General features: G+C 39.3%; 1 protein-coding gene across 1 annotated transcript in view; it reads left to right on the top strand.

Moving 5' to 3' along the window:
* Positions 1–1,501: 1,501 nt before the first annotated feature.
* Positions 1,502–20,574, top strand: part of SEC63 (SEC63 homolog, protein translocation regulator) — a 59,228-nt gene continuing 40,155 nt past the window's right edge. The window contains exons 1-2 of the mRNA XM_033100808.1: positions 1,502–1,799; positions 17,503–17,602. Of these exons, the coding sequence (XP_032956699.1) occupies positions 1,676–1,799; positions 17,503–17,602 (224 nt within the window). The 5' untranslated portion in view covers positions 1,502–1,675. The remainder of the gene's footprint in view (positions 1,800–17,502; positions 17,603–20,574) is intronic.

Genomic DNA, 20,574 nt, shown 5'->3' with positions numbered 1-20,574 from the left:
AAAAATCGAGGAGAAAAATGCAGAGAAAATGATTTTCTGAAATTTCCTTTCAAAACGGTTAGGTAGGACATTTGAAAGGGAAGAGAGAATTTGTGTCAACATAATCTATTATGAAGGAAAGCATCACTGATAATGATAACTACCAGCTTTGAGGACATGAAACAAAAGATGATATGCGACCAGATTTCTCTTCCAACAGAAAGCATATTGAAAGGAATTTAGTAAATAGACTATGAAGTCTTAAAATGAGTTTTAAAAATTCAGTATAATATGTGGTATTTGCTTACGACATAGTTTTGTTTTGTTTTGTTTTTTGAAAAGCATTCTCACTATAATTCCCTTTAATCTTCACAACCACTCTGTGAGGTGGGTGGAGGGGTGCCTTTCCTTTTCATCCGCAGAAGGGAGATGGAGACGCTGGGATAGGCCCCAGCCAGGGCTGCCACGGGACGGCGGGGTCATTCCTAGATCAGGGGACCAGCTCAGCTGACTACTGTCTCTGGGATCTCACAGTCAGCGCGGGGAGAGCCTCGCGCGAGAGACTGCGTCCCCAGTGGCCCCGCCTCCAAGCTCACATTCCTGCCCACGTCCTGCGGTGACCGCCAGCCGCTCTCAGGCAAATGTTAAGGTCCACGACGAGGTGGTGCTCGACGGCACTGGCTTTGCGGCATCAGAGTGATCTGGGTTTGAATCCCCAGACCTTCTCTTAAAGTGCGTGACTTTAGTCAATCTCCCGGAGCCTCAATTTCCTCCTCTGGAGAGCAGGGCATGCTTTGATTTATTCCAAGAGGCTTAGTAACGATTAAATGATATAAAGCAATAAAAGTGTTAGCCTACTGCCTGGGTCGAAGAAAACGCTGTTGATCTGGCGGCTATAAATATTAGCTCTGGGATGGATGGGTCACCATCTCTACCGACTTGGGGACTGTCCACGTGCAAAATGGGCGCAGTGTAGAGCTCAGTCTTTCAAGAGCAAACATTACTTTGCAAACAATACTACAATAAAACCCCGACCCTCCTCCCCTGCACCGCTCTACTCTGAATGACCCGTGTTTCCAAAAAATGGGGGCTGGAGGAGCGGATCCGGAACCTAAGGAACCATTATCGACCAGGGATATAAAAAAGGGAGAAGGCAGGACAGGGTGAGGTAGGATAGGAGAAGGGGAGGCAATGGAGCTCTGCTCGGAAAAGCTGTGACCCCGGTCGCAGCCAGGTGACCGGCACGAGCCCATGGCCTTTGCCGAGACGAGGTACACGGACCCCGGACCAGGAGTGGGACCCTGGGTAAGGAGGCACAGAAGGAAGGTGGAGGGACTCTGGGTTAGGGGCGGAACTACAGGAGCTCGAGGGGCGGGGCTGTGGCCTCGGGGGCGGAGCCAAGGGCGGGACCTCGCCGAGTTCCACGGCTGCGCGCGCCACGTCTCCCTTAGCTAGCGTGTGGGGGAGCGGGGATGGGGGGCGGTACCTTGCGAAGGAGAGCCATTCTCTTCTCGCGAGGGCTGGCGACGGCAGCGGTGGTGGCGGCGGCTTGCCGGTGAGAGTAGCGTGGGGGCGGGGAGGAGAGGCGGCGTCGGCGTCCGAGCTACGCCACACCGGGCCGGGGAGCTGGGAGCCGGATCCCAGAGCGGGGTCGTGGTGGCGGCGGTGAGAAGAGGGAGGCGGAGGAGGGGGTGCCATGGCGGGGCAGCAGTTCCAGTACGATGACAGCGGGAACACCTTCTTCTACTTCCTCACCTCCTTCGTGGGGCTCATCGTGATCCCGGCCACATACTACCTCTGGCCCCGAGACCAGAATGCCGGTGAGTCCCGCTGGCAGCTGCCGGCGGACCCGCTCAGGCCCCGCCGGCCCCTCCGGGCCGCGCCGCGCCGCTTCAGCCCCGCTCGCCGTGTCCGGGGTGATACCGCCCGCGCGGCCGGGCCTCGCGTGCATGCGCCCGCCACTGGCGCTGCCCGGGCTCGGTGTTGCCCTCGGTGCCTCTCCGGGCTCCTCTCCACCACCCTTCATTGTCCTGCTCTGGAGTTTCCCCTCTTTCCCCATTGTTCTGAATACTCTTTGCAGCCTCCACCTGCCTCTTTGTCTTCTCTGCCTCCGGTTTTAGTGGGTATTTGTCTTTATGGAGGGAGCAGGATGGGATGGGGAGGATGGGAATCGGGAGGTGAGAAAGAGTTGGCAAAGGAGGACGCGAAGGCATAAGTCGGAGCCCCCATGCCACGATCGTCTTCCTCCCACACGCTGGTTTCTCTGCTGCAGCTGTCGTTACAGATGTTTTGGGCACCGTCTGAGCTGGATGGCATGTTTAGGATTCCAACTGAGCTCACCAGTCGCCCCTCCTCTCGGCCTTTTCCCCCGTTGCTCTTGCATTTCTTAACTCACTTGTGGTAGTTGGAAGCAATGCCGCTGTTCCCCTTACCAAAAATAGGCTTTTCTTTATTTCCTTTTCCTTGGCGTTTCCTGTTTATGGCGGAAAAAGTGCAACTATGAAGGATTAAGTCTTGTAGGTAGTTCATCTTGTAGGTACTTGTGAGGTAGCTGGTCCATTTGTTGTTAGTTCTAAATCTTCACCTTGGTTTCGAGCACAGAATGATATAGACTCTTGTCAACGCATTTTTTGTTTAGATAATGCTTGGATTCCATTTGTTGCACTCTCCTAGGACATATGGCAGGTGACAGTCTAAAAGCCAATGGAACTGCAAAGCCCTAATTGGTTATTTATGGGAGCACTAACAGTAACTTGTAGGTGTTGAGTATTAACTTTTGGGAAAAGCTTTCTATTTCACAAGAGCTATGCTAACTTGATTAAGTATCTTCCCTCATATTGGGTGTGGTGGAGGCCCCGGCTGTCTAGATTATACTCGTGTACTGTGCTTTGCGGGAAATTGGTAACACTAAGTATTAAATCAGCTCAGAACTTAGGCTTTAAGACTGATTAATTTCTCTGTAAAATGCATGACTTACATAATGGAACTAAATTACATTGAATGTAGGATAAATAATAAAGGATGCCATCTTTTTGTACATTTACTAATAATAAAACTATCCATTAGGTGCAAAAATCTGCCTAAAGTTACCAGTTTTCTCATTCAGGGGATAGTTTATGAAAACTGGATTTTGGTCTGTTGTACCTTTTTTCCCTAAGTTTATTTAAATTGTCTGGGTTCTTTGGACAGTGGTTGTGTGTAAGTGATGAAGTCTTAATACTGTAATGGTTTCCCTTATCTGCAAAACCTAGGCCATTCTGGTAATTTTACTTCAAGTTAAAAGAGAGCACTTTCCAGTATAATAGTTTATTTTCACTTAACACCTATTTTTGTGTGCAGTTGGTTGTGTGGAAGACAAAAGGATATTGGGAGAGTAAGTAGGTGTGGTTAGAATGTGTTTCAGAAAGCTGCCCTGATTTCACAAATTAGCATTTTAATCAACACTGGATTTTTGAAATTTGAAAGTCATATTTTCATGGTGGGTTTTGTATTATAAAATTTGCTTGATAACTTATAGGCAAGTCATACTTGAGTCCCTTCTGCATATAGTTGGTCTTTGAAAAAGTGGTAGGGAATTAATATTGACTATAAGTCACGGACTTCAAATGTTACTTTATTTAATCCTCTTAAAAATACAACTAAATGGGTACTGTTATTATCACCTTTATTCTTACATGAAGAACCTGGAGTTTAGAGAGCTTAAGTAACTTTCCTGTGTGGTGGAGCCTGGTCTTTAGTTGTTTAGCTTCCAAGCCCTCTATTGTTTCCATTGCTAGATAGAAAGTTAAGTGTTGATCTGCCCCCTTCTTCACATCTGGCTCTCTGCTTCAGACTTGGCTTAGTCAGTAAATGTGCATATGTTGATGTATTTGTTTGGTCTTGCCCCAAACTGCATTATAAAAATTAAGGTGGATGCTTAAATGCTATTCTAATCATCATGACAGTTGGTGGACACCACTTGGATTTTTTTTTTGTGTCTACCATAATAACTCGAGTTGTTTCTTTAAAATTACAGTGGTATTAAAAGATGTTTTTATCATAATGCCTTTTTTCTAAAGTCCAGTTGCAGTGTCTTGAATAGCAAAGAGAAATCTTGACTTACAGGTTCACCCAAAGCTCTGGAAATAAGTTTTTTCCGATGTTTGTAGCCAGATAATTTGGTGACTTGTATTGACAGGAGGCTACTTAGAAGTATGAACATAAGGTGCATATATCTTTTTGAATTAGTGTTTGGATTTCTTTTGAAAAATACCCAGAAGTTGCTGGATCATATGGTAGTTCAATTTTTAGTTTATGGAGGAACCTCCATACTATTTTCCAGAGTGGCTGCACCAATTTACAATTCCACCAACAGTGTACAAGGTTTCGCTGTTCTCCACATCCTCGCCAATACTTGTTTTATTGATAATAGCTGTTCTGACAGGTGTGAGGTGATATCTCATTGTGGTTTTGACTTGCATTTCCCTGATGATTAGTGACGTTGGGCATCTTTGCATGTATCTGCTGGCCATCTTTATGTCCTCTTTGGAGAAATACTTACGTCCATTTTTTATTCGGATTATTTGTGACCTTAGTTTTTCAAAACTTATTGACCTTAATCCTTGATCTTACGTTTTCAAAACTGCCTGGTTTTGAAACCTGGATCTGCCACTTACTGTGTGATCTTAGGCAAGTTATTTAACCCCTATGTGTTTTAGTTTACTCATCTGTAAAATGATGAGTAGTTATCTGAGTAGTTATCTGTTTCCTAGAATTAAAGTGAGCAACAAATTGATACATGGAAAGTGTTAGAGCAGTGTCTGGCACATAGTAGGGCTGTTAGCTCCTACTGTTTTTGCTGGTTATATAGTGTTTCTGGAACAATCTGATCTGGAACTTAAGTACTCAGATTTTTTTTTTTAATTGTTTGGAAGGATTAATGGAACTTTTAAAAAAAGTTACATTTCTTTATTCTTCTTTGCTTGCTCCCTCTCAAATGGTGTACAAGTGATTCAGCTCTCTAACTTGGGAATGTGAGTAGGAGTCCACTTTGAGTGCTTAGTAGTAGAGTAAGAAAACTCTGAATTTGGAAAGTTAGATTTTAGTTTTAAGTTCCACCCTAGTCCCTATTTAGTTATTTCTGAACTCTTAGCCTCATTTTCTAAGGGTAATAAGAATAACCCGCTCTACCTACCCAAGAAGTGATCATGATAAGCGAATAAATAAATGCTTATAAACATGGCTTGCAAAATTGAATGCACTGTAGAAATTGCTGCATTTAGCCCATATTTATAGAGCATTAACTTGGTGCTAGATGCTGCTTCTAGGTGATAGATCAGATTTTTAAGTGCATGTAACTTTTTTCTTAATAAGTTGTATATACCCAGTGCAGAAGAGCACAAAGGAACAGAACAAAAATTGCTTGTAATTCTATCACCAAGGGTAATTCAACATTTTGGTCTATGCAACCCCCTACTTCCCCTGGGGGGATGACTTTAGACTTAGTTCCTCCTCTTGTGAGGGAAGGCCCCACATCCCCTTCCAGTATGACAGAGAATTGTGAGACCCCTCGTCCCAGCTTTGCTGCTCTTCATGGAATGTTTACCTGCCTCACGGTGGGTAGTACTAAGTGCACTCACAGTAGCACTTATACTCATATACTATCCCAGTTTTATTAATGAAAACATGGAGCCCTCCGGGAGGTAACTAACTTGCCTAAAGCTAAATAGCTACCAGGTGGAAGACTGGGTGTTGGACCCAAATCTGTCTTATGCCAGAGCCGCTCTCGTTAGCCACTACTTGCCCTATATCACCTCCTGTAATTAACACGTTATGATAAATATTAAAATGCAAGTGCAAAGTGCTGTGGGAGCACAGAGGAAGGAGTGAGTAATTCTGTTTGGGGATTTGGGTGTTTCATGCCAAGGAAGTGATTTGGGATAGGTCTTAAAAGGTAACGGGGAGAAGCACATTCTGGATGTAGGGGAAAGCAGGTGCAAAAGTGTGGGGATGTTCAGCGAATGGTAAAAATGTAATGTGATTGGCACTTCGGAGCAAATCAGCCATTTTAGGAGGTATAAACTTTATCTCGTATGTTAATTGGGTAAACGAGGGTTTTTAAGTAGGGTAACAACATGGCCAGTTTTGCTTTTGTGGAGCATTGTGTGAAGAATGAGTTGGTGGAAGGCAGGTTGGAAGGTGATGGTGGCTGGATGGGGGAAAAGATGGAGGAGTCCGTTTCAGTGGATGAGTCCATTTTAGAGTTTTATTAGTCCACTGAGAAGTCAGGATGCAGGGGAATGGACAGATTAGAAAGAGTATTCTAAGATAGCTTGGGCTTTTTATGGCATGTAAGTACCATGGTGGGAAGGAGAGAGTGCAGTGCAGATTTTGAATTTTTATTCCTCTCTGCCTTTCCTTACTTTACTTACTCATATTTCCCTTTCTCTTAAAAGCTGTTTGGTGATTGGCCCAATAGTAACCTATTAACATTTATCAGTTTTGAGGATTGAGTGCAGGGTAAAGGATGGGCATAAACATTTTTATTTGAAGTGAATTGTTGGTCTGTCTAGTGATTTAATTTATCTAGGTGATTTCTAATTACAGTGGAATTGATTACCTCAGTTTCTTGGTGAGTGGATTTTTTGAGTGTTGTGTTTTTTTTTAATAGAAAAAACTAGCTAGTATCAGCTTCGTGTTCAATGGAGTATATTTTATGAATGTGCATATTCAGTTTGGGGCATCTCGTCTTCCTAAGACTTTAGATCTTGAAGGAATATTAGAAATCTGCAAAGTTTTAGTCATTTTAAGATAAAGTTCTATCCTGACAGAAAAGGGTATCAGACGGGTAGCATAGACACACATAAGGGCTCCACAGGAGAGGAAACCAGTTGGGGACGTGGCAGTATGAATTATAGTGCAACATTTAGGCTTTATAGGTATAGTGACAAACAGTGGCTTAGTAAATGCATTATGTAAAATTGTTTTTATTTGAAGGTCATATTATATACTTGTTTGATCTTGAAGAAAAACAAAGATAGGCTTATTTTCATTTTCTCAGATGTTTGTTCTCTTAATCATACTTTTTATTCAGACATAAAGAAGGTCGTAACAAATATATCCATATTATACTCAGACTTCCTTTTTAAAAATGTTTATTACCAGACTTTGTTGATAAGAAATGTTATCATCTCACCATCTCATTGTTTTTTTTGAAAGGCGTTGTGGTTCATTCTCTTAAAAAGGTGTTCCTTATATTTTGGAATTGTGTTTGTGGCAGTTTGGATGGAGGAATTTTTTCATATAGATTCCAGATCTTTTTGGCTTTAGATTTTTCCTGTTTGGTACATCTAGTAGTTAAATCTAATAGATTGAGCATTTCACTGTTTGCCTGTACTACGTGCAGTAGCAGACAATACAAGATGGATGCAATATAGTCCTGTTTTGATAAGTGTTTTTAATCTGGGTGGAGTGGAAGGATTATGATTAGACCAATACACAAATTATTATATTTGGAGCACAACAGATGTGTAGTCATTACTTTTTTAGAAAGGAGCTATAAAAATGTTAAAATTTTAAACCTAATAATTTCACTTCTGGGACTCTTCTAAGGATACAGACCTTTATAATAAAGTGGATGTTTGCTTTTCTTTTGGACCTTGACACTTCTATAGCAAATTGAGCTAAAACAAACAAAAATTAACTGGTTTGCCATTTTCCTCTGAAATTTATGTGCTGTGCTGTCTTGTCCCGCACACACTTTAGTACTAAAGACCTTCTAGTTTTATTTGTAGCACTTTTTTTGGTAAAGTATTTCATTAGCCTTTTATTAGAGATACCATTTACTCAGTTGTTTTATTAGAAGTATCATCTGCCCCATGTTCTTAAATTTTTTACTTGGATTTCTTACATATTACATTTTCTGCTTTGGAGACATGGTTAGGATAGGTGTGATTAAGTTAATGAGAACAGGGACACAGTGTCTTTTAGGCAATCTAGTTCTGTTATTAGGGGAAGGCAGTTGAAATAAAGTGATGAATCACACAGGCCTATGAATTTGAACCTGGGCACAAGTCCCATCTCTTTAGTGATTATTTGCTATTCCTTTGGTACCATCTGTAACTTTGGGCAGTTACTTAACCTCTTTGAGCCTCAGTTTTTAAAATATAATAATAATACATGCATACATACCCACGCCCAGGCTGGTTGGGGGCCTGTCTAAATGAGATAATTCATACATTCACTAAATTTGTTAAGCACCTACTATTTGCCAGGCATTGTATTAGGCAGTGGACTATGGGGGTGAGCAATATAGATGAGATCCCTGTTCTCATCCTCGAGATGATAGACATACTACGTATAAACAGTAAAAAATATCAGGTAGTGGTGAATACTGTGTGAGGAGTATTCAGAGAAGTCTTCCTGAGAACGTTTCTTCAAGCTGGGCGACAAAAGAAAGTCAGCCATTCCAAGATTGAATTGGGTGGGAAAAGCCTATTTCAGGCAGAGGGAATAGCTGTATACAAAATCTTTTGAAGCAGGAAGGAGTTGGGCAAATTCCAGGAACAGAGAAAACCAAAGTGGCAGGAGTGTGGCAGGTGAGGAGAATAATTTGGGATGAAGTCAGAGAGGGAGCCGGGGTGCAGACCATGTCTCTAAGACAAGGTAAGAAGCTTGGATTTTATTTTAGGTGCAATAGGAAACTATTGAAGGTTTTTAAGCAGAGAAATGACAAGATCTGACCTACTATTCTATATCTTAATGAGATGAAAAAAGTTTTTGGCCAGCTTGAATATATATTATTTTAAGGATGAAGTTCAATCTACTTAAAATTTTTGTAAATTTTAGTTGCATATTTAAAATCCCATATAATAAAATATAGTACTTTAAAAATAGTTTTATCTCCTTACATTTTAAGAAATAATTATTTTCAAATTCATCATGTATTCATCCTCAGTGGTTTTGTGATCACAGCTCTTTTTTGACTCATCTAACAGGTCTTCAGAGTATATACTTTTCTTTGCATTTGTTTGGGATACAGCACTTTGGGTTCTGAATACTATGATGCCATGACTGGAAATTTTCATTCAAGCCACAAGTGTGGCGTTATATAACATTAGGTATTTTCATCATCCTGTAGGCATATATTTCTCATCTCCATGATGAAGCGACTTGCTGTATTTTTAAAGTGGGTTTTACAAAGGTTGCTTACAGTGACAGCTAACACTTGTAATCGTGAGATATACCCCCTGGGATAATTATGGAAATCTTAATTTAAAAAATTTTTGCCTTTAGATGACCTCTAAGTATGCCAAACTAACATTACTTGAGATTGTTTTAGCCTGTCTTCCCCAAGCTTTTTTGTTGTTGTTTCTTGGCTTTTTTTGTGGTCTTTAAAATAAAGAAATCAAGCGCCTGAGCACCCACCCAGGTGTTCATAAGTAGGCAAATATATCCTTCTTTTTCTGAAGGATACTTTTAGAGGGATGGAAAAAGACACTTGTTGCTTTCCTCTGTTTATTTTTCTAACCTTTCCTTTATTTCTTCTCCCTGAGTCCCTGGTCTGCAGGCCATCATTGAACTTGCTGACCTCTGAACTTGCTATATAGAGTGAGGCCTCTATATAGCAGTGTTATTGGTGTGTGTGTGTGTCTAGTATTATCTCCAGTGGGTGGGTGCTTCTAGAAGGCAGAGACTATACTGCTCTCAAACATCCTCTAACACAGGATAGCTGCTCTCCATGACAAAGAATTATCTAGTTCAAAATGTCAGTAATGCTGAGACTGCAAAACCTTGGTCTGTGGTACTTGTTTCAGCACTAAAAGGGGAAAAGAAAATTGAAGTAGTGGGTGAGCGTATGATATAGTTGTATATTGCTGTCCAATTAAGTACCAGCTGTAGGAAGACTGAATAGCTCTTGATCTATTTGAACCACTTGGTTCGTATTGGTTTGCGCTTATACCGGGGGTGCCAAAAAAATGTATACACATGACTTGTATTTATCTTTTGTTTTTGGTATATATTGAGTATTATAATATTCATACAGTTTTTTCATTTCTTAAAATGTGTATACATTTTTTTGGCACCCTCTGTGTATTGCTCTTATGTAATCCTCAGACATTCCTGAAGATTGTAAACTTTGGTGGTGGTAGGTGGTTCTGCTCTGATCCTAACATTTTCAGTTAGTTGCCCTCTGGGTTTCCTACTCCTTTGCCAGAGTATGCACGGGGGTGGGTGGCAAATGAACCAAAGTTTCTGAAATCCTTTCAATGTAAATAATTTGTGATTATATTCATTGGGTCGCGGTGATAGCGACCCAATCTGCCCCAAATTCAAATGGTTCTTAACTGGCCTTGAGAATCACACATCATGGCTAACTATTCAGATTCAAATTAAGAGCATAACACTATTCTTTAGTTTCTCCTAGTCTACGTGGAAATTAGGAAGACTAGGTGAACTATATAGTTTTAGTGGTCTAGAGCAGGGATTCCCAATTTTTCACTTCCAAAGTATCATTCTCATGCCTTTCCTATTTTATTTTGAAGCATTCCGGGAACCAGACTGCACTATTAGAGTAAAATGTGTTTTCCTATCTTTTTAAATTAATAAAAGAACAAAATTTGCCCAACAATGAGTGAATCATCATGGTGAGGTGCTATATTCTCAACTAGCTACAGAGAGACTTTGAGTGACTAGAAAACTGCTGTATAAAGTCTATTAGACTTTTTGGAATATTGACTATAACCTTTTGATGGTTGGTACTACTTTTCTTGAACTCTTTAGGGATTTACAAGTAGTTTTAGGAGTCTCTGAAGTTTGGAAAGAGAAGTGTGATACATCTTTTTCTTTTAAATAAATTATGTTACCTGTGTATCATTAAGTTTTATTAATTTGAATCTCTATGAAAATGCATGTCCTCAAATTTATTTCTCAGTGATTTTTGTCATCCTCAAAATATCAAAATGTATAGATATATTTGAACTGAAAAATGAAGTCAGACTTTTTTGACCAAGTTGATTTGCATAATTAGTTTAACAATGAGGATTGCCTTTGCCAATTAGGTTGTAGGCATGTATTTTCTGTAAATCGAGTCATTCAAGGTAATCTGCAACTTCAAGTTTGAGCACAATACACAAAGTAGAAGATAAAGCTGTTTCATCTAACACTGTGCCATATTGGCAAAAGTGTACTTTTTAGTTTAAAAAAGTTTTAGTATTTAGAGTTTTAACTCTTTTTGAACGTATGAGATATTTACAAGTTGCTTATAAGTGAAAGCACAACAGATATATTACTCTTATTTTAGTAATTTATCAATTTGTGATATTTATATTGCCTAGATAACACCAAAAAAATGTAGCGTCAGAAATTTTTTCCCCCCCTTTCTTCTGCCTCCCTCCACCCCTACTCTGGTTCAAGCCGTTGTTTCTCAGTCTAGTTGTGTAGGACACAGCTCCCTGGCCTGGGCAGCTCACGCCAACCTCCTGCTGCTCACCGCAGCCCAGCTCCAGGGAGAGCCGTTGTTCACAATCTTAGTTGTAGAGGGCGCAGCCCACTGGTCCATGAATCAACCAGCAACCTCGGTGTTAGGAGCAAGGTGCTCCAACCACCTGATCCACAGGGCCGGCCCCCAAAATTTTAACTCATAAAATCTTATAGATGTTAAACTTAAGTGTGATAAATTTACTGATGTTATTTGACGATACGTGCCAAAGCATTTAGAGGTGAAGTGTCTTGATGTCTGCAACTTACTCTAAAATAATTCAGATAAAAAGGGGGGGGGGCGGGGAGGAGGGAGCTAGAGATAAAGCCAAGAGTTGCAAAGTATTAACAATTGGTAAATTTAGGTGAAATGTATTGTTCTTTTTCATACTCTTTCAACTTTGCCAAAGGCTTGAAAATTTTCACAATAAAAAGTTGGAAAAAAACTTAATAGTTACAGGGATTAAAACAATTTTAAGGAGTATGTGTTAGTATTATAAGGAATGACTTACCAGGATAAAAACACATTAGGGTAACTTATGTGGGGGAAATAGAATGAAGTGCTTGTTCTTGGATTTTTGTCAATGGATGGGTATGAAATTATTACTATGCTTTTTAGGTTTCATCGGCTCATTTGAAAACAGTGGAGCTATTTTATTTTAAAATGTCAACTTTTTGTTAGAAGTGGCACATTTTGCAACTCTTCAAACTTACAATGAAAAATTTTAGATGCCGAATTAGAAATGTACAAGAAGGTACATGATTTTTAAAAACTCTTTTGTGGTAAGCTGGCAAACAGGTTTGAAGACATTAGATCTGGCTAACATTCTTTCAGCTCTTTGGGTCCCAGGAGTACGCTGCTGAGTTCACGCAGTTCTGTCGCAGACTGGCAGATCAGCCGGGCATGGACAGATGGATGCGACTGTTTTAGCAAAGGCTTTGTATAACTTATGACAGACAACCATAATTACCTCCCCCCAAATCTGGACTGCTCCCACAGTCATATAAACTTCATGTTCGGCAGCTGAGAGCGGTCATAATATGTTGTTATGTTGTTTTTTAAACCACAGAATTATTTTATGACCTTGTAATTTCTCTTTTCTATAAAGATGAATAATTTCTTTAAAAACTACATCATAAGTTAATGATATTGCTAACCATTTTCGCTGGCCATGGAACTAGTGATTCTATAAACTAGGAGTTTGTAAGTGAACTTCTTTTTATTCTTCTAAGTGTCTTATAAAAATTGTCTGGAAGGACTTTACTTCAAGTTTGACTTGGGGTCATTTATCTAGAGATTTGGAATGTGTACTATGAATATTTAGTTGTGCTGGAAATCTAAGGGCCACTGTGTTACAGTGTAAACCATACTTTGTAGTACTTACTAACCGACTTAAATGTTCTCCGGTTAAGATTTAATTTTTGGATTGGAAAAGTGAGGCATACAAGGCACAGCAGGTAGGCACACATTGTGCAAGCGTGTGGGGGCTGCAAACCATGTGTACTTTGTCCTGGCAAGGGACATTGGGATAATACCATTCCTTTGAATCGATCAGCTGTCTGGCTAATAAAGAGATGTCACCATTATAACCGTATCAAATGTTTCCTTGGTTTCATACCTGAAAGTGGGAGACTGTGGAGGCTTAATTTAATGAAATTGCCAGTGGAATTTTCAAAAGTGTCCATAATTTAACCATAAAAATCAGAAAATTAACATTACTACCATTTCATTTTCACACTCCATTCAAGTTTTGTCACGTGGCTCAATGATGTCCTTTTATAGTAAAAGATCCAATTCAGAATCACACATCACATTTATTTGACCTGTTTTCTTTAGTCTCCTTAAGTCTTGAACAGTTCTTCAGTTTTTTCTTGACTTTAGAGATTATAGGCCAATTATTTTGTAGAATGACTTGAATTTGGGTTATCTGGTGTTTTCTCATGATTACATTCAGGTTATGTATCTTAGGAATTTAACAAAACTGATTCTTCTCATTTCATTCCGTCAGGTTGTATGGTTGCGGTTTGTCCCATTGCCTGTGATGTTCACTAATAACCTGATTGAGATGTTGATTGCCAGGTTTTCTGTATTAGTTTCCTGTTGTTGCTGTAACAAATTACCACAACTTTAGTGGCTTAATACAACACAAATCTATTCTCTTATAAGTCTGGATGCCAGAAGGCCAAAATCCAAAAGCAGTGGAGCTATTTTATTTTAAAATGTCAACTTTTTGTTAGAAATGGCATATTTTGCAACTCTTCAAACTTTACAATGAAAAATTTTAGATGCCAAATTAGAAATCTACAAGAAGGTACATGATTTTTAAAAACTCTTTTGTGATAAGCTGGCAAACAGATTTGAAGACGTTAGATCTGGCTAACATTCTTTCAGCTCTTTGGGTCCCAGGAATACGCTGCTGAGTTCACGCATTTCTGTTCTTTCTGGAGGCTCTAGAGTAGAATCTGTTTTCTTGACTTACACAATTTCAAGAGATAGCCTGTGTGCCTTGGCTCGTGGCTCCTCCTTCCATCTTCAAAGGACACCTCCAACTTCTACTCCTATTGTCATGTCATCTCTCTGTCTTTGACCCTCCTGCCTCCTTATAAGGACCCTTGTGATTATATTGGGCCCACCCAGATAATCTCCTTATCTTAAGATCTTTAATTTAGTCACATCTGTAAAGTTCCTTTTACATGTAAGTTAATATATTCACTGGTTCTGTGTATTAGGATCTAGACATCCTTGTGGGGGGTAGAGACCCCCCCATTATTCAGCCTACCACACTTTACCACTGTAAAATCATTCTTTCCTTTTCGTAATATTTTTGTGGGAAGATACTTGGATCCCTGGTTCCCGTAAGTGGAGAATGGCATTTAGAAGCCAACATTCAGGTGCTAGCTGTGCTCACTGCTACTGAGATGTCACTGTTTCTAGGCTCACTTATTAGACAGAGCGAGGGAATATGTACGAGGTGTGATAAAAAAATACGATGAATGTTTAAATTAAAAATTTATTATAGTAAAAGACACATTGCTATTAATCCTCTTCAAAATACTCCCCCTCACTTTAAACACACTTGCCCCATCGTTCTTGCCACTTTCAGAAGCAGTTCTGGAGGTCCTCTTTCATGAGTGTCTTTAGTTGTGCTGTCATGGCTGCCTCGATGTCCTGAATTGATTCAAAATGTTTACCTTTCATGGTCATTTTGACTTTGGGGAAGAGCCAGAAGTCTCACGGTGCCAGATCTGGTGAATAAGGTGGATGAGGACACACCATAATGTTTTTATTTGACAGAAATTGCCAAATCATAAGCGATGTGTGACACAGAACCTTTCTGTTGTGATCACAAAATACAGTGAATGCTGCTGTTGAGTCCCATCCAACGGAAAGGCAGGGATCTTCAGTACGGGAAACGGTGCATCAAACCTTAGTAAATAGTGTGTATGAAGTTTCAACTTGTTCGGTGCAGTCAGTCAGGTGTGAGCTATAGTTGAGAGAAAGTGTGTTTTAAAGTGTGCCATAAATCATCCTCCATCATGACAACACTCTGTATCACACATTGCATCTGGTATATGGCAATTTCTGTCAAAAACATTACGGTGTGGCCTCATCCAGCTTAATCACCAGATATGGCACCATGTGACCTCTGGCTCTTCCCCAAAGTCAAAATAATTCAGGACATTGAGGCAGCCATGACAGTGCAACTAAAGACACTCACAAAAGAGGACTTTCAGAACTGCTACAGAAAGTGGCAAGAACGATGGGATAAGTGTGTTTGAAGTGAGGGGGAATGTTTTGAGGGGGATTAATGGCCATGTGTCTTCTACTGAAATACATTTTTTAAATTTAAACATTCGATGTATTGTTTGATCACACCTCGTATGTATGTGTATACTTGTAGAACTGTATCTACCGGGGTGCCAAAAAAATGTATACACATTTTAAGAGATGTTATCTATGTATTACTTTTTGAAGCAGAATTGAATTACAGCAGCAAAGTGTAGTATGATGTTTGCTCAAAAGATGGCATTAATCAAATAAATGCTAGCATCACCATACAACAGTCAGAACAGTCAAAGAAAATGGCAGAAGCATGGTTGTCATTTGAGGAGTGCAAGACCATTTTCAAGTGTTACTTGAAATTTGAGAATGATGTGGAAGTACAACAACAATGGAGGGGTGAGTATGCAGTAGAACCTCCAACACGCCTAACAATTGCACGCTTTCATGATAAGTTTGAGATGCATCGTATTGTGTGTGATGTCACAAGGGAAGATCCAGGAGGCCTCGCACAGCAACAAATCCTGCTTCTTCTGCTCTGGTGTTAGAACAGTTAACACGCTCGCCACAGAAGTCTTCCACTTTGAGCACCTCTTGTAATTGCAGAAGTCAAACGTGACTTGTATTCATCTTTTGTTTTCAATACTGAATATTGCAATTTTAAGCTTTTTCCTTTCTTAAAATGTGTATACATTTTTTTGGCACCCTCTATATCACTATATTAAATGACATTAGTTCCTACTGATACCTTCAATTCCAATCCAACACTGCAGGATTCATTCTTGCTTTCTTTTTTTTCACATATACACATAAGACCCTCTTCTGACAGGGCAAAACGGATTCCAGTTATCCGTAACGTATTAACTTATTTGATCAGTCCCACTGCATAGCACCTTTTCTCCCACCACCCCGCTCCCTACATGGTTCCTTCTTCACCACACCTGGTTCTGATGCCGCCTGCCTTGTAGCTCTCCCATGTGGATGCTTTCCTCAAAGGATAGTGCTGACGAGGTAGTTGGACTTCTCACATGGCGGCTTTGGAGCATGCTATTATACGCAGAGGTACTTATTTACCTGACATCTCATTTAAGGACGGTGGTTTTTTAATATCGTGAAAAAATTTATGTTTAGTATTAGCCAGCTGGACTCAGTTTAGATGATCTCAGTTATGTTGGCACTATCCAAAGCATCATACGTAATCAGGAGCCAGTTGAACTTACGCCTTCTCTCCCTCAGGCCTGAGCAGGGGTTGACCTTGACCACGTCAATGTCATGGAGCTTCTTCACAACCTTTTGTATCTGGTGCTTGTTGGCCTTGACATTTACAGTGAACACAAGTGTGCTTTTGCCTTCTGTCTTCTTCATGGCCGACTTCAGTGCTAAGGGGAACCCGATGGTTGGCAGAGTGGTCAGGCTTGTCGCTCATCTGAGGGTATTTGAGCTGCCTTTGGAGTGTCTTGGGCCACCAGAAGGTGGATAACATGCGCATCTTCTTTTTGTGTGTGGCTGTGGACACCTTTTAGCACTGGCCTACCAAGCCTTTGTTTTGGCTTCAGCTTTGGGAGGGGCTTCTTTCTTTGCTTTCTGTGTGCCATCTTCGTGAAAAGGCATTTTATTTTAAAACTTGCTTAAAATTTTTTTAACTTGGGAGAGTTATTCAAACCAAGTGAATGTAGTTTTATTGTAGTAAAACAATGTATGATATTTTGGCTTTGGTTTAATTACTTTTGAATTGAATTGCAGATTTTTTTCTGGGGACTAAACTAAGACCTTTTGTCAGAACTCTTATATGAACCTATTTTAACTTTTTATGGGTTTGGGTGACATTTCTAATTCAATATGATTATTTTCATATTTGAAGAATATCATTTCAGCTTAGGTTCCTTAATAAACCACGTTTCAACTATTTTATACTTTTTTGTTCCTTCTATAGCAGAAGGGAAAGGAGGAGAGAATTTCTCAGAAATTACTGATCATGTAACTAAATATTTTGGGTTCAAGTCAGTTTTTACATTTTTCAATTAGAATTTATTTAAATTTCACGTGAAAAACGGTTCACTGGTAGTTGAATAAAATTTTCCATATAGATCGTTTATTCTAAGTGGCAGAAAATTTAACCTATGTTGTGAATTTTTCTTTAAGGTTATTTATGTAGGCAGTACTTTCATGTTCCAATAAAATATTAGAATGGTAATGAAGGTTGGTATGGTATTAACTCTTATTTTGCCTTCACTGTGAAAAATGATTTACCTATCACATTATTTATTTATTTATTTATTTTACAGAGCAAATTCGATTAAAGAATATCAGAAAAGTATATGGAAGATGTATGTGGTATCGTTTACGGTTATTAAAACCCCAGCCAAATATTATTCCTACAATAAAGTAAGTAATTGGTTTCAATAAAAAAATACTTAGTGCTTACTTTTTGCTAGGTATCATCTTAAATAGGGGTATAATAATGAATAAAACGTATCGGTAAAGAAACTGTAGCCTTAGTAAGGGTAAGATATGAACAGTATAATTTAGGAACAGAATGGTTTACAAGTTCAAAGGAGAGAGTGTACTTCTGACGTAGGAGGGGAGAAAGAGAAGTCAAATCTTGAAGGAAGACCTCGTGCATTTTGTGTCAGGATTTGAATTTTGTTTTAAAGACTGTGGGGGAATCTTTAAAAGATTATCAAAAGCAAGGAGGTGACATGATCAAGTTTGCATTTCATGGTGATAATTAAAGTTTATTGAGCACATACTGTATGCCAGGTGCTGTGTTAGGGCTTTATATGTTATCTCATTAGTTTTATATTAACTTCAAGGTAGATGTTTTTGCTTTTTCTCAGATGAGGAAACTGAGACTGTTGACATAAGAAATGTCCATATCTGTAGAGAGTTTTTGTAAGAGTTCATTTGAGCCAAACTGACAACATATGCCGGGGAGCAAGATCTCAAATACTCCCGAGAATAACAGTTTTGCAATTTCGTTTATGCATTTGAAATTAAGAGGGAACACAAGGAAGATTGATTGCATGGAGGTTTGAAAAGCAAGATGGGGATTAGATTACAGTTTAGCTAACAAGATTATGTGCTTTCTGGTGGTTACAGCTTATTTCAAAGGTGTGTTAACCTAAATACACATAAACAATGGATGGGGCTTGCTTCAGGCAAAGGTAAACCTTTTACTAAAAAGTTATTTGCCTGGGGTGTAACTACCCACCATGATCTTCAGATCACCCTGTGAGGTTACTTTCCATAGGACCCTTTTTTTCGTCCAATGAGACTAAGAAAATGAGATAACTTGACCAAGGTCATGCAGCTAGAAGTGGTGGAGCAGGGACCTCGTCACCCTTTTTTTTGGCAGGTCCATCACTTAAACAGGCCATTATAGCATGTTTAATTAGAGCAGGCCTGTTTGATTGTGGGAGGCTATGGGAATGCTGGTTTAGAGCCTAGGCATTGGACCTTCACCCCAAGCCATAAATTCAGAGGTAATAGATGAAACTGATTGGAGGTGAAAGAGTTGCCATTATTGGAGCACTGCATCTTGTGACTTACCTATATTTATCTGTCCAGTAGATAGGAGGGAGGGAAAGACGTAAAGGAGGAAATTAATAAAAATAGAATCAGTTATGTTTTAATCTTTGTTTAAATGATGATGATAGTTTTCAACATACCTATGTAACTTCAGGGGGGTTAAATACTTTTTAAGGCTTGACTCTGCCTGGTTTAGTTCCTTTGTAGAGGGAGGGAAATCTTGCTTTTGGGTTCAGAGTTCTTCAGTGACGTGAAATTAAAAGACAAAATCAGTGTTTACAGGTTTCACGTTCACTGTTTATTCTTTGCTGATGCTTCTCATTTTAAATTAAACCTTTATGAGGCAGCAAGACAAATACTTTGGCCTCCCAATCTCTTTTTCAGGCTTTGGTCAACACTTTGTCAGCATTTGAACCTCAGTTTTCAGGGAAAAAACCCCAACTCTGAAGTTTTCTTCAGTGATTAATAAACTGACTCACTTAAATGGAAGTACAGATTAAAGGATATTTAAGCAACAGTTACATAGATAGATACTAGTAACAATTTAAGGTCAGAAATCATCAAAACCTTTCTGCTACTTAACCCTGAAGCTTTCTTGCAAAATTAAGCAGTGATTGTGTAATACTCTACTTTCTGGAAGTTGCTTGCAAAATGACTTCTAAAGTATGCTCAAAAAAAAACAACCAAAAAACAAAACAAACAAAAAAACCAAGACTTCACACGTTAATTACTAAAGCTATAAGTAGTGAAAATGCTTATCTTTTCAGAGGAACCAAACATGCTTTTTAAAAAAATTGGCACAGAGCATGGTGCAGTCCGTTATCCGTTATATTTCCACCTTTGCTTTGGCTCTTGGGCAAGTAGAGCATGGTTTTATCAGCCTGGGGGGTCTGTCATGAGCCTGTCCTCTCCTTTCTTCATTCTTTGGCTCAGAGAGCCAGGTGCTGCATGTGAAGGAAGCATCTAACAAGGGATGTAGCATATCCTACGCTTTTTGTTTCCTTTCTCTTCTACCCTTGTTTGCTTTATATCTTGCTTTAGTGGTTTCCAGTTTCACCTTTATCTTTGTTTTCTGAGCTTTGTTTGCCTGTTGGGAGAATTGACTAAAGAAAATGTGGAGTTACTAATTTGTGTGGGAATCAAGTACATTTTTGTGTTCTTGAGCATATTTAGGGTATTACTAGCAATCTTTAGGTTTCAGTTGAAAATTACTATTTTAAATTATTTTCATTTATTTGATAAGTAGTTATTGTGTGTTTGCTATGTATGTGTCGTATTAACAAATGGACCTGGTTCAACCACTTACAATCTTGGGGGATACTGGCAAGTAAACAAGTAATGATAAGAGTTTAATAAGGGCTGTGAGGGAGATGCAGTGAATGAGCAAAGGAAGAACTCTTAACTCTGGCTCTAGGCAGAGAGGTTAGTAAGGTCCGAGCTGAGATTGGGGTAGAAGTTACTAATACTGTGTTCCCCGAAAATAAGACCTAGCTGGACAATCATCTCTAATGCATTGTTTGGAGCAAAAATTAATATAAGACCTGGTCTTATTTTACTATAATGTAAGACTGGGTATAATATAATATAATATAACATATTATATAATATAATAATACAGTATAATTAGAGCTGATTGTCCGGCTAGGTCTTATTTTCGGGGAAACAGGATAGTAGCCAATAGCTAACTAACATGATTGTTTACTGTCTGTGAGGCACTTTCTAGGTGTTTTACATACCTAATCTCATTTAATTCTCAAACCTATCTTAAAAGTTGGAAACTGAGTTGTAACAGGCTAAGCAACTTGCCAAGATCTCTGTTAGTAAGTGGT

Source organism: Rhinolophus ferrumequinum, chromosome 3 (assembly GCF_004115265.2).
Source record: "Rhinolophus ferrumequinum isolate MPI-CBG mRhiFer1 chromosome 3, mRhiFer1_v1.p, whole genome shotgun sequence".
Classification (NCBI taxonomy): domain Eukaryota; kingdom Metazoa; phylum Chordata; class Mammalia; order Chiroptera; family Rhinolophidae; genus Rhinolophus; species Rhinolophus ferrumequinum.
The sequence above is the reverse complement of the archived record's forward strand: the minus strand, read 5'-3'. Positions and strand labels throughout refer to the sequence as shown.